Source organism: Piliocolobus tephrosceles, chromosome 14 (assembly GCF_002776525.5).
Source record: "Piliocolobus tephrosceles isolate RC106 chromosome 14, ASM277652v3, whole genome shotgun sequence".
NCBI lineage: Eukaryota > Metazoa > Chordata > Mammalia > Primates > Cercopithecidae > Piliocolobus > Piliocolobus tephrosceles.
In genome coordinates this window covers 57,647,451-57,661,353 of record NC_045447.1, presented here as the reverse complement: position 1 = coordinate 57,661,353, position 13,903 = coordinate 57,647,451, and the positions used below count along the sequence as shown (strand labels likewise).

General features: G+C 35.9%; 1 protein-coding gene across 1 annotated transcript; it reads left to right on the top strand.

Annotated features, from left to right (window-relative positions):
* Positions 1–4,318: 4,318 nt before the first annotated feature.
* Positions 4,319–13,221, top strand: DMRTA1 (DMRT like family A1). The gene is made up of 2 exons (XM_023203830.3): positions 4,319–5,230; positions 8,570–13,221. Exons 1-2 carry the CDS (start codon positions 4,558–4,560, stop codon positions 9,415–9,417), a joined length of 1,521 nt encoding a protein of 506 aa, XP_023059598.1. The 5' UTR covers positions 4,319–4,557; the 3' UTR covers positions 9,418–13,221.
* Positions 13,222–13,903: the final 682 nt, after the last annotated feature.

Here is a 13,903-nt window from a genome sequence, read left to right as displayed (position 1 = left end):
TTCATACTTTTTATCAGATGTATCCCTAAGCATTTTGTATTTTGAATGCCACTGTGAATAGGTTTGTTTACTAGATTCATTTCTTGATTGTCTGATTTTTATTTCAGTTTATAGAAATGTAGCTGATTTTTTATACTGACCTTATATCTTGCAGTCTTACAAAAATTACTTCTTAGTTCTAGCAGTCTTTTTTTTTTCTGTTTTCATAGGATTTTATAAATAGATGTCACCTGCAAATGAAGAGCTTTACACCATTCTTTCCAATTTGAATGTCTAACTAATTTATCTTGCCTGATTGCATTAGACAGAATTTCCAGTATATTGTTGAATTAAAGTGATCAGAGTGAACATCCTTGCATTGTTTCTGATCTTAGGAAGAAAGCTTTTAGTCATTCACCATTAAACGTGCTGTTTGTTCTATTTTTTAAATACATGGGTTAGGTAGGTTGAGGAAGTCCTTTCCATTCCTAGTTTGCTGGGAGTTTTTTTTTTTTTTTTTTTTTTTTTTTTTTTTTTTAAATCATAAATAGATGAGGGATATTTGTAGCTTTTATAAAAAATGTGATGTTAGTCTTATTTTGTTTTCAGGGTAATGTTAGTGTTAACTAGGAAGAACTAGTAAATATTCCATGATTTAAGAAATGTTTTCCAGGAGGTTGTGTATAATTGGTAGTATTTCTTCCTTAAATATCTGGTAAAATTCACTAGTGCAGACATCTGATTCTTGAGTTTTCTTTGTCAGAATGTTTTAAGCTATGTCAATTTATTGGATAAAGGGCTTCAGGTTATGTATTTCTTCTTGAGCAACTGTGTTTTTTTAGTGAATTGGTTTGTTTTATCTAAGTTATTGAATTTAATAGCATAAAGTTGTCTATAATATTTCTCTTTTATTTTCTGTATAATCTGTAGTTCTTTCACCTGTTTTATTCCTTACATTTCTTGATTAGTTTAGAGATCAGTTTTATTGATCTTTTCAAAGAAACAATTTTTGGCTACATTTTATTTTTAATTATTTTCCTGTGTTCTGTTTCATTACTTTCTCTTCAGTTTTTAATTATTTCCCCTTTGCAACTTATTTTGGTTGAATTTAATGCTCAACTTCTAGTTTCCCAAGTTGGAAACGGAAGTCCTTGATTTGAGATTTCTTATTACTAATATAGGTGTTTAGTGATGTAAATGACTCCCCAAAGTATAGTTTTAACTGCATCCCACAAATTTCGATATGTTGTATTTTCATTTTTACTCAGTTTATATATTATTTTCCTTTATACTTATCCTTTTAATATGGGTTATTTTAAAATGTGTTATTAATTTCCACACATTGTAGGACTTTTCTTGATTTATTTCTTTAATTGATTTCGGATTCAATTTCATTGTGGTCAAAAAGCATACTTTGTACAACTTGAATCCTTTTATTCAGCCTTGCTTTTATAGTCCAGAATATGTTTGATTGGTAAATGTTCCATATGCACTTCAAAAAGACAAGCATTCTGTAGTTGTTGAGTGCTGTATATATCTCATTGGGTCTATCTGTTGACAGTGTGGTTCAAATTGTATATATCTTTACTGATTTTCTGCCTATACTATCAATTATTGAAAGAAGATGTTGAAATCTGACTATAATTGTGGCTATATCTATTTCTTTTTACAGTTGTTCTTGCTTCTTGTATTTTGAGGTACTGTTATTAGGTGCATAAGTATTTAGAATTATTGTATTTTCATGAAGTAAATATTATTCCTGGTAATATTATTTACTCTGAAATCTATTTTGTCTTATAGTAATAGAGAGCTACTTCAGAATTAGGGTAAGGCAATTTTTTTTCATTTCATTTCAGATTTTCCATTGCTAGTATATTAGAAACACAATGATCTTGTATTAGACATGTCTGTATTAAAGTCATAAATTATAAAGTTTAAATAATCTTAGAAATTATTTAACCCAACTGTTTCATTTTGCAATTGACTAACCGAGACCAAAAAGATAGAGTTACTTTTCAACACCACAAATCTGGTCATTGGAAGTGCCCTTACCTTCTGTCAGATACACCGCTTATTTGAACCCATCTCTCTTGATTTCCTGGCCAATAACTTTTCTCCTCAAAGCACTGTCACCTCTTACGCCAATCACACAAAGTCCAAGATGGGATACTTACTATGAAAATGGTTACATTTTTAATACTAGTCTAATTTTGGTTCACCAATAATTTTGGATACCTTTCTTCTATATTTGCCCAAATATATAACAAGTCTGTGGTTTTTTAGTTCACTTAAGGCAAGGAAGTTCTTCTAAAATATAATAAAATTCTCATTTAGCATTTGAAATATCATTCCTAAATATGAATATTTATTTTAAAACCCTTCTATTAATAAAAGTAATACATGTTGAGAACCTAGGTGTTAGGAACAATAAAATACATATCTCATTATATGCATTATGATTTAGGTATGTTATCTCGTTTAATCCTTAAGTAACCATACGATTATTCTCATTTTACAAATGAGAAAATTGTGGATCAGAGTTAGATAAAGTAACTTACTAAAAGTGGAGCCAGAATTTGAGAGCAATGCTTTTTGACTCCAAAACCACCAAGACAATGTTTTCCAGACCTCAATTTCTTTTGCCATGTATGAATTATCTGCATAATTCTTCATTTAAATTGACAAATATTTAACTTAAATACATTTATATAAAGACGATGTTTACTTTCTTGGATGAAAACCAATATATATAAGATAACTTTAAAAATCAAATAAAAACAGAAAAATATCGCTAAATTCTAGGTAAACATTTTACTTGCTGCTCTTTGTTATTATTGAAAAATACAATTAAAAGGTATTTTAAAAATTTAAAAGACATACTTGCATTAAGCTGACCATTCCCATTATGTAACCAGAAGCTCCTAAAAAGAATAGAAAAGAAAACTGCTTTCTCATTAGGTAATTCATTGTATTTTAGTGATCCATGTAGAACTAAAAACTCATCTCCCCTAGGATGGATGTGAGTTCACAGTTAGGGCATCAGTACATTTTAGGCAGGAGTAGCTTGAGCAAAGATAAAGAGTTGTGAGAAAGTTTGGGTATCATAGAACACCCAGAGGTTATGAATTCCTTGAGTGGTAGTTCTAAACATTGTATGTAATTATTACCTTCAGAGTTTAAGACACAGATGAAAAGACTCAGAATACATGATGTAGATTGGAGTGTCCATCTCTTTTAAAAGTTCCTTAGGTAGTTCCAGTTCTTAGGAGGGGTGGAAAACCTCTACGATAGGATGTTTGAACGAGAGGATGGTAGTGGTGGTGATGGTGTTGAGTAGGTTGGTAGGAGAAAGGCCAGGTAGATCAGCAATGTCTGCTCTGAATGTGAACAGGTGGAATGGTAAAAATATAATTATTACTTGCTATCTTAGGGATAGAAAATGAATAACCTATCCAAGGCGGTTGGATCTTGAAGAGCTGGCAGAGTGCTGATGCTACCTTCCATTAAGAATAAACATTCATGAATTTTCTATCTCAGAGGCTCTTTTGATTTAAACAGCTTGTGATCTTTTCTTATAATTAAAGGCATTAAATTCATATATGAAGAATTTATAACAGTATATTTAAATAATGATCTAAACGACTTTCTCCAATACTTTACAATAGACATAAATATTTTTGAACCAGCTTTAACACAATTACTGCCTATAAATAGGCGCAGAGTTTTATAACTTTTTTAAAGCAGCAGCATTTTAAAATATAATACACAGAATCCAAATTTGCATGTGTAAATAAATAGAATGCATGAAAAGAATCTGAATGTGAATTAATTCCCTTAATTATTTATCCATTGTTTTGATGCTGTCCTAAGACCCATTTAAAATAAGGCATGTTTCTGGTGGGTAACAAATTCGTAGTCTATCAAGCTGGGCTCCCACTAACATTGGCCAAGCTGCTGCAGACATGACTTCATCTGGGAACACGAAAGGAGAACTCAAAATCCAAATCTTCATACTTTCTTAGGAGTAGCGTGGAAGTGGGAAAAGGAGAAATTCAAACTCTGCTTAATTTTAAAAGGGCAGTGAAAGGGGAGGCTACAAAGGCTAGTTTACAAAAATAGACGTCGAGAACTCCTGGGGAAGAAAGCGGGAGAAACGGGCTTTTTTGGGGGGAGGAGACATTTGCAGCCCATCGGACGGATTCCCCGCCGCCCTCCTCCCAGAAGGTCCCCACTCCCTGTCCCGGGCCCTCCCCTGGCTTCCGCGCTTGGCCGGGAGCCTGGGTGGGCGGGGTAGCCTCTCCAACCTCTCCTTCTTGGCTGGAGGCACAGGGGCATTAACTTAGCGCCCCGGGACTCTGCCAGGCTCACGGGACAGCTGCACCTCTCAGCTTCTCCAGCTCTGGGACGCGGTCGTCCCAACTCCCTCCGAGTGGAAAGAGTGCAAAACTTTTGTTCGTGCGCGGGTGGGGCTCAGTAGTACCACGGCGCGTCCTGCCCCGGCTTCCCCAGCCTCCCAGCAGGGTTAGCTGTGGTCAGAGCACTTTCCACTCGCCACTGCCGGCCAGAAACTTCGCAGGAATGGAGCAGTCACACTGTGGCAGCAGAGAACGAGGCGGTACCGGCCGACCCCACCTGGCCCCTGGGCTGGTAGTGGCGGCTGCCCCTCCGCCCCCATCCCCGGCGTTGCCCGTACCATCGGGGATGCAGGTTCCCCCAGCGTTCCTGCGGCCGCCCAGCCTCTTTCTGCGAGCAGCGGCCGCGGCCGCCGCCGCCGCCGCCGCCGCCACCTCAGGAAGCGGAGGCTGCCCGCCGCCTCCCGGGCTGGAGAGGGGGGTGGGCGCGGTGGGCTGCGGCTACCCGCGGACGCCCAAGTGCGCCCGCTGTCGCAACCATGGAGTGGTGTCAGCGCTCAAGGGCCACAAGCGCTTCTGTCGCTGGCGGGACTGCGCGTGTGCCAAGTGCACCCTGATCGCCGAGCGCCAGCGCGTCATGGCCGCCCAGGTGGCGCTGCGCAGGCAGCAGGCGCAGGAGGAGAGCGAAGCCCGGGGGCTACAGAGGCTCCTGTGCTCGGGGCTCTCCGGGTCCCCTGGGTGTCGGGCATCCGGGGGCGGCGGCAGAGCCGAGAATCCACAGTCCGCGGGCGGCCCTGCGGCGGGGGCTGCGCTGGGACAGGGTGCCTTGAGACAGGCCGTTGGTTCCGCGACCCCCGCCTTCGAGGTTTTCCAGCAAGATTATCCTGAGGAAAAACAAGGTGAGTTGATCTTTCATTTGCTCTTTGCTCAAGGAAATGGTTGTTCTGGAAAGAAACTCTGAAACAAGCCGGCGCGTCCGTAGGCGGGCAGGAATAGTTGTTTAAAAGAAGCACTTTAAGTTCTGGGGAACTGCTCAGCAATATGGACATTAATAAGTGTGAGAGACACATCGCCTTCACTTTGGAGGAGTTTACTGTTCCTTCCCTCAGGTGATAAGATAATGAAAAAGTGAAGCATGGGTGGTAACAAATGAGCAATTCACCCTAGGAGTAGAGTTATTTGTGCGGAAGTTGATTTGACTTTTCACTGTGTGGATAGAGCTTCAAGCAGGCATTGAGCAAAAAGCTGAGTGAGAGGTGCTGTGTTTGAGTCTGCTCTGTACTCTTTCGAGACAGGGTCTCACTCTGTTGCCCAGGCTGGAGTGCAGTGGCGCCATTATGGCTCACTGCAGCCTCAACCTCCCTAGGCCCAGGTGATCCTCTCTGATCTGGACTGTTTTTATCTGTAAAACCAGAGCTGATTTTGCGTGGGAAACTCTGATAGTTGGGGATGCAGTTCTTTACTACATGTTGGGGCAAACATTTGTTGCAAGCTTGATGTGGGGAAGAGACCGAAATATACCAAACCGTCATCTTTCTTTCTTTCTTTCTTCCTTCACTCTGAATTGTTTTTGTAAAATGTAATTTGTAAAACCATAAGTAAGAATTTCAAAGTTCAATGTTAGAGGTTTTTTATCCAAGGAGTTTTCATTATTTTTCTCTTATTTTTTGACTGCAAGTCAGTTGCCTTCATTTCCTGGGTTAGGAGATATATTTTAGTGAACTTCATAGCCCTCCACAGGGCCTACTAAGCAGTGGAAATATCACTGTGATGTTTTCTTTTCTTTTTTTTTTTAATAAGTCCAAAACTTGTACAAAACTTATAAAGTTGTATTATATGAAATTGTATGATAGCTATACAGTAAATTATTAATTACAAACCTTCCTTGAATTGTGAAAATTGCAGATCTCAACAGATTTTTCGCTCAATGGTTGCCTGAAGTTCTACTCACACAGTACATTTAAAAAATACTGGTCTGTGAATTGACATGAGGCATTCAATTCAGAGTGAATTTTGTGTTTACATGTGTCAACTTTTTGTACATATTCTAATTAAGTAGGTAAAACAGAGTTTATACAATTCTCATGAAAGATCAAGGGTGCTAAAGAGCAAAGTTATTAAGTAAAAGTGATATGAAAGAGAAGTAAAAGTGAAAATTCCTGAAACTACACCGATAGTGAAATGGCTGACAGCTCCCTGTGAGACACTGATTTATGTGATTTCTAGTTTGTACCAAAGTGTTCTGTTTTATAGAGCTAATTATTTTATTTTGTTGTTTGCCTCAGATGATGCCCCCTCCCCCATAAAAAGCAGGCTAACATTGAAAGGTTACTTCAATAGCTTTCTAAATTGACTGCTCCTCTTACACGATAGCCATGAACTGTGGTAAAATAGTCTATTTAATTTACTCATTCATTAGACAAAGACTAACTGTGATTTAGAAGTGAACAAGCTTTTCCTACACAAAAGAACCTTATATTCAAAAGAAGGCAGACTATATGTATCCAAAAACTACAATGCAAGGCTTAATATACAATGATAAATGCAATAGAAGCACAGCAAGCTGTAGGACTTAAGAAGACAGAGAGTTGAAGTAAATGGTATTATATTTTAAAGACACCATATTTTCTAAATAATCTTATGCAAATTGGTGTTTCACTACATATATTGTACGATGAGTAAAATACAACAAGACATTATTTTATGATTTCATGCATAACTTGCTATAGAGATGAAATGTTGATAATTGATATGTTCAGGGGCATGCTCATTCATATTTACAAGTAAAGTGGAATGGAGGACTAATGCTAATCTATTTCCACTTGGCAAATTTCATTAGAAAAGTATTACTGTGTTATTTAAAGTTGAAAATACTATAGAGTGTAATTTTTGCAGTAGTGACATTCTTTTTTTCATCATATGCTTACGGGAACAGAATTTTGAACTTCAAAATGCTCAATTGTTTACACTTTAATTTTAAAATAAACTATAGCTATTTCTTTAGAATTTAGAACTGAGTGCTTCTTAAGAAAACTGGAGAGAACATGAAAGTATTGCAAATCATATTTACAAATCACTGCCTTAGGCAATTATTTGTTTTGTTACATTCATAAACTTGGTAGAAAAAGGAAGTTGGACAGAATTACTCTGCACACTCCACTTAGCAGTTTACTCTTACCTATATATCTCTAGGATAATAGAAAATGTAAACCAAAGTAAAAGTTATAGAGTAAATACGGCTATTTTAATTTTTCTGGTGTTAACCTAGTAAAGGGTGTTAAAATATTCTTGTTTGATTAATGTGCTCAACATGTTGAGATAGAAAAACCAGAACTTTGTGTAAAAGTACTTGTAGAACATTGCCTCTAACATTGGAGGAGGGTTGTGATTTAAAGCAAATGCCTAATATGTTGTTTTTAAAAGACAATTTGAGGATTCATATAGATTGCAATAGGACAGTTTATAATTTTCTTTTACAAACAATTTGCTTTTAAAGTCTGTTATTGATATTTCTTAAGGATTCAAAAAGAAAGTACATGTTTCATAGAGGATTATGAAAAACACCATCTGTATCATTTCTCAAAATGAAATATGCGAGCTCTAGTATGATCTGGGATTGACATAGCAATAGTATTTATTGGTTTAAATTTGAAATGAAATGAACAATTTTGTTTTTTTACGTTATTCAAGTAAATTAATTTTAACCTGAAATATGAGATAAAAAAACCAATTGTTAAAATTTAGCATTAGTGATTAAATAGAATATTCATTTTCAAACTAAGATTATTCCTTTTATTCCCTGTTCATTTTATTTAGTTTTTTTTCCATAGCGTCATTTTGAAAAAATATCACTTAGATAACAACAAAACTTAGGTGACATTTAGGAAGATCCCACACAACCAAGATAGAACAGACAGCATGCCATATTGGTGTTATGCAAACAATTTGGGGTAACAATGCACTCTCATCTTCTGATTCCTAAATATAACTGCATTTTAATATTGCATGTCTTTGTATTCTGAAATGATATAATAGTATCTTTTTGACTATTCCAGCACCTGCATTTCTGAATAATCTTTTAAATTTGATTTATTCATTAAAATGTCTTTGAGTATATAAATATTACTAATTATTAGGAGTGAATGAATTATATTATCCGGCATTATTTTTAAGTGAGCAGTACTATGTTCTGGGAAGTTTTCCCTATATTTAATTGTTTTTTTCCCCCTCTTCTCCAGAACAAAAAGAGAGTAAATGTGAGTCATGCCAGAATGGACAAGAAGAACCGATCTCCAAATCCCATCAGCTTTACCTGGGATCGTCTCCTAGGTCTAATGGTGTCATTGGGAAACAAAGTATCGGGTCATCTATTTTAGAATATTCCAACAAGCATGATAGTGTCCTCTCTCCTCATCCTGGAGAGCAATCAGGAGGTGAAGAGAGTCCCAGGTCCTTATCATCCTCTGATCTGGAATCAGGAAATGAAAGTGAATGGGTCAAAGACTTGACTGTGACCAAGGCAAGCCTTCCTACAGTGTCCTCAAGACCAAGAGATCCTCTTGATATCCTTACTAAGATTTTCCCAAATTACAGGCGCAGCCGGCTAGAAGGCATTCTACAGTTCTGCAAAGGGGATGTGGTCCAAGCTATTGAACAGGTTTTAAATGGCAGAGAACACAAGCCGGACAACAGGAACCTAGCAAACTCAGAAGAACTGGAAAACACAGCCTTTCAGAGAGCTTCAAGTTTTAGTCTTGCTGGAATTGGTTTTGGAACTCTAGGTAATAAATCAGCTTTCTCTCCTCTTCAAACTACTTCTGTTTCTTATGGAGGTGATTCAGATCTCTACAGCTTAAATCCTAGAGTAGGTATCAGTCCATTAAGGGTGGCATATTCTTCTGCAGGAAGAGGGTTATCTGGTTTTATGTCACCCTACCTAACACCTGGGTTGGTACCCACCTTGCCTTTTCGGCCAGCTTTGGATTATGCCTTTTCAGGGATGATTAGAGATTCTTCCTACCTTTCCAGTAAAGACTCAATAACTTGTGGCAGACTGTACTTCAGACCAAATCAGGACAATCTGTAATGTATATGCCCATTCTCCCTTTCTGGAGTTTTTCCAGAAGCATGTAGTACATGCACGTGCACACACATACACACACATCCATTAATATACTTCAATAAGTATGTGAGTGGATTATGAGGTCTTAAAATGCTAGTTTTTTTTTTTTCTCAAGCAATATAATAGGTCTTAGATCTGAGAACTCTTCATTAGCATTTATCAAGTGAAAGAAGTAAATTTGAACATTATATAAGGAAATATTTACTTTAATGAATTTTCTCCCTAAATTATCATTTGTAAAAATTTTTATTAAAACTATCCTTTTTATTTTATTGAAAAGTGGAATTTTTTGTGATAAAATACATTTTAAGTGTAAAGCAATCAGCATAATATAAAACAAAAGGAAGAATTGAACAATTAAGGCAATTTTAAATAATTACTACTTCAAAACTGTTTCCTCTGTTTCTTGTTCACAGGAAAGAAAAAAGTTATTCAAAGTATTTTTAAAATATTTTATTTGCAGATAGGTGATTCGTAATAAATAAAACATTTGAGCAATTTGAATTTATAGTTTTTGAGTGTTTTATTTTTCAATCTTAGCTTCCATTAGTGAAAACAAGTGCCATTAAAAAACGTTTTTTTAAGTTAACACTGTGGATTAGTCTATGAAGTAAATCTTAGGAAATGAGACTGCGCCATCTCCTGGTCACTATCGCCAATTGCAACTGAGCTCTGTAGAAATATATGAATTAGAAACATTGTTTCCAGAGAATAAACTAACCATTTTTTTTTTCAAATAGTCATTTTGGATTATGCTACATTAAAATTTTCATACTGTAAAGTGCATATCTACTGTGGATGAGAGTTTCAGTCTTTAAGTGTGCTTATGTCTGTATCTGGGGAAATATCTTTTTCTTATAAGTTTGGGACAAGAATATATGGCAACCATTCTCAAAAGAAAGAATAATTCTATTCAGAAAACTAAAATAGCTGCTCAAATAAATATTTATTGACTGGAGATAGTTGATTCTTAATCACCGAGGAGAGATACAAGATTTCCAAAGGGGAAAAAGTGCCATGAAGTTTCAGAGGTATTCTTGCAATTTTAAAAATAGTTTTTGTCCTCCATCTGGCGCATTTGAAAACTATTTATTTCAGTCAGTGGAAAGTCCCTGAGGAAACTGTTTAGAAAACAATTTCTAGGACATTTTCTTTATACGTCATCATTTTGTTTGAAGGACAGTAGCTTCATTGTTATTGTTAGGAATAAATGGAAACCCAGCAGTGGTAAAAGATAGTTGATGAATTAGAGATTGTTTAAACTATCTGAGCAGCATGACTCATTAAGGATTTTTAAAATTATACGTATATACGTATGTGTGTATGTATCTATATGCAGATATATAAGTCTATGTAGACATACATTAAACCCCCACAGGTTATATTATCATGGAGGCTTTTTTCATGAAGCCAATAAGAATGTGTTTCCAAGGAATATTTTGCCAGCAAATGTGATATTAAGTTACTTTAGAGTATCTGATGATGATTTAGGATGTAAATGTGTTTAATAGGTCATGCATTAATTTTAATGGTATGAATTTAAGAAAGCAGATCTTGAAAAATTTTGATGTACTCAATATTCATTTATTATAAAAATAGTTTTATATTCTAAGCCTAAACCATAGAACAATGTCTAGCAAGTAGTTGAAATTCAATTAATATATACTGAGTAAGAAACGCTTATATATAATAGATCTCTTTGAGACTCTGATAAAACTGAAGAACTCTACAAAATGGCCTACAGACACACAGTTTTGCATACAATTTCACTGGGTTCTTGAATCTCCTAAATGGTATTCAGGTTAGATTCCTTGGTGATTCTTCAGTTGTTTCTATTGTGTTAATCCACTTATTGAATGCTATTTTTCTGAAAAGTGCTAGATCCTATAGAGGATACTGAATGTAAAATATTGTGCTCTAAAGGAAGTTACATTATACAACAGAGATATGGTTTTAAATAATAATCCTAGAGTTACTGCATGATGTATGTGGTTTTATAATGATGTGCTTGTATCTGAGAAACTGAAGTGCTTTCGACCTTGGAAGAACATCAATTCTGGGCAGTATTCAAATTTATAAAATAGTTTTGTAATCATAAAACTTAATTTATATAATGCCTTACACATTTCATACCCTTTATAATGATTTAAGGACTTAATCTTATCAAATTGGTCATTTGTCTAACAACTCAATAGTATATGAGGAAATTGAGGCTCAGCAGTAGGGTTTTTTCTCCCTAAGGTTATTAGTATGAGTCACCTGGAGTGGAATTACTGTACTCACTTCAGCAATTTCACACTCCAAGGTCTGAGGAAGGATTCATGTCTGTTTTATTCATTCACAGCCTTGAACAGTGGCTGATATATCATAGGTTCTCAAATGCTAGGTTTCCACTGACTGAAATAAATAAAAGATAGCAAGTATTAGCTTAATAATTTATTCATTCAACACCTATTTAATAATTTCTAATAATAACCTATTTGTGACATGTACTGTGTTAGACACAAGAGATAAAGTGATTAAGATACAAGACTTTGCCTCAAGTTGTTCACAGTCTATATTGTTGTGTATACAAAAACAACCAATCAACCAGTGTTGGTATAATTTGACAATGTTGGTATATCAATGAGTTCTTTGTAATCTTGATATTCATATCCATGGATGCTGCTTGAAGCCTGAACTCCTAAGCCACTAATTAGTGGTGGGAAGAAAGAGGGGGTAAATGCTTTAAGAGCTAGCATATGACAAAAATGAATTGACTTTATTCTGTATCATATAGAGGGCCTAAGAGGTAAACATTTCATAGAGTATTCAGAAGAATATAAGGAATGAGTTCAAGAGTGCAATGGCTGCCTTGTATGATAAAGCATCTTGTACTTATTGAAAAATGCACGTAGAAAATATCAATCAGAGACCTGATTGATGGGATTTTTCATTACTGCTTTAATATTGGGACTGAACCATTTTCCAGCTCATCAGAAACATGGAAAGTATTTGTTAAATAAATAAGTAATGGAATTTCAATTCTAAGACCATGAAAATGAAAACACTCTACGATTATTTGTCAATAAAACACAGGGCAGTTTTGCTCATCAGAATTTTGCCTATGTAATAGCCTCCTGAAAGTAGGCAGAAAAGAAAGACATAGAACACAGTGCATGACTTACAAGGGAATAAAACTGTTAGAGGTTAGTGTAAGGTATATAGGCATGAGTGCGGTTTAAAAAGGATATGGAAGAGCACTGAAGACAAACATTAGTACATTTCCTGTAAGGTAAATACCAATATGTCTTTCTAGAAGAAGCATTTGTTTTGGAATTGAGGAAACCTAGAATGGATTTATCTATGTGACTTGGACAGGTTACTTATACTCTTTGGACATTTATTTTTTCTCAGCAAAACAAGGATGATATTATTTAACTTGCAAGATTCATGGAGATAAAAGCTTAAATAAATGGCAGAGTATAGTAATGCTTATATACTGGATGCTAAATAAATAAGTCTCACTGTTATCACTTTGTATTAAGATATTATTTTTGCCCCCTGGTGGCAGTCTGTCAACAAAAGAGTACTGTAATTGCATTTAATCCACTTAGTGGATGTGGAGCCCAAAGGGCAGCCATCATCAAAGCATTGTACAGGCTTAGTTCCAGACTTCCTGTTTGGTTGTTCATTTCAAAGGAGAGCCACACTTTTGTAACATATTATTGTATATGTTATTTGGATTATTTTCAGGGCTATCTGAAGAAAATAAACAGCAAAATCATAGTTTGTGTTTATGCTACATTTATTAGGGTTGTCAGGAAAACAAATCCATGTAATATGTGGAAATAAGGAAGTTATAGAAATTTAAACTACCATAAACAAAGGAGGAACCTGAAAATGAATGTCTGGAAGAGGGAAATTGGCAGATAAGAGAAAGATTCACTCATCTGCTTGAAGCACTGTGTGGGCTGACAAGTGGGAACTGAAGCTCTGTGAAGTTCAGCATGTCCAATCACTCAAATGGTTCCCAGCCAGGGGTTCTGAAGGGAGGCTATGGGAAACCAATGCCTCTGTGTAGGTTCTAGCTCTGTTGGTCCATGAGAAAACACCTGGTGGTGAACCTGTGCCACCATGGGTCAGTGAGGTCAGCAGGCAGGAAGACAAGCTGGATGTGGAGTAAGGAAAAGTGAAGACAGCCTGGAAATCACTGGGTATCTAAACTTAATGACTTGTGTTTCACTTCTGCCTTAAAAATCTCACCATAATTCCTTTCTTGGGGGGCCAGTCTCACTTTGAACAATATAGGAAAGGGAATTCTGAGAAATGTCAACCAAACTGACAGTATAGTCTAGTACAGTGTACTCCTTGTCAACACGGCTTTCATAGTCTCATATGTTAACCATATTTACTTCCAAATAAGAACAAAAACAAAATCATTCTTTTACCTGAAGTTGATACAACTATC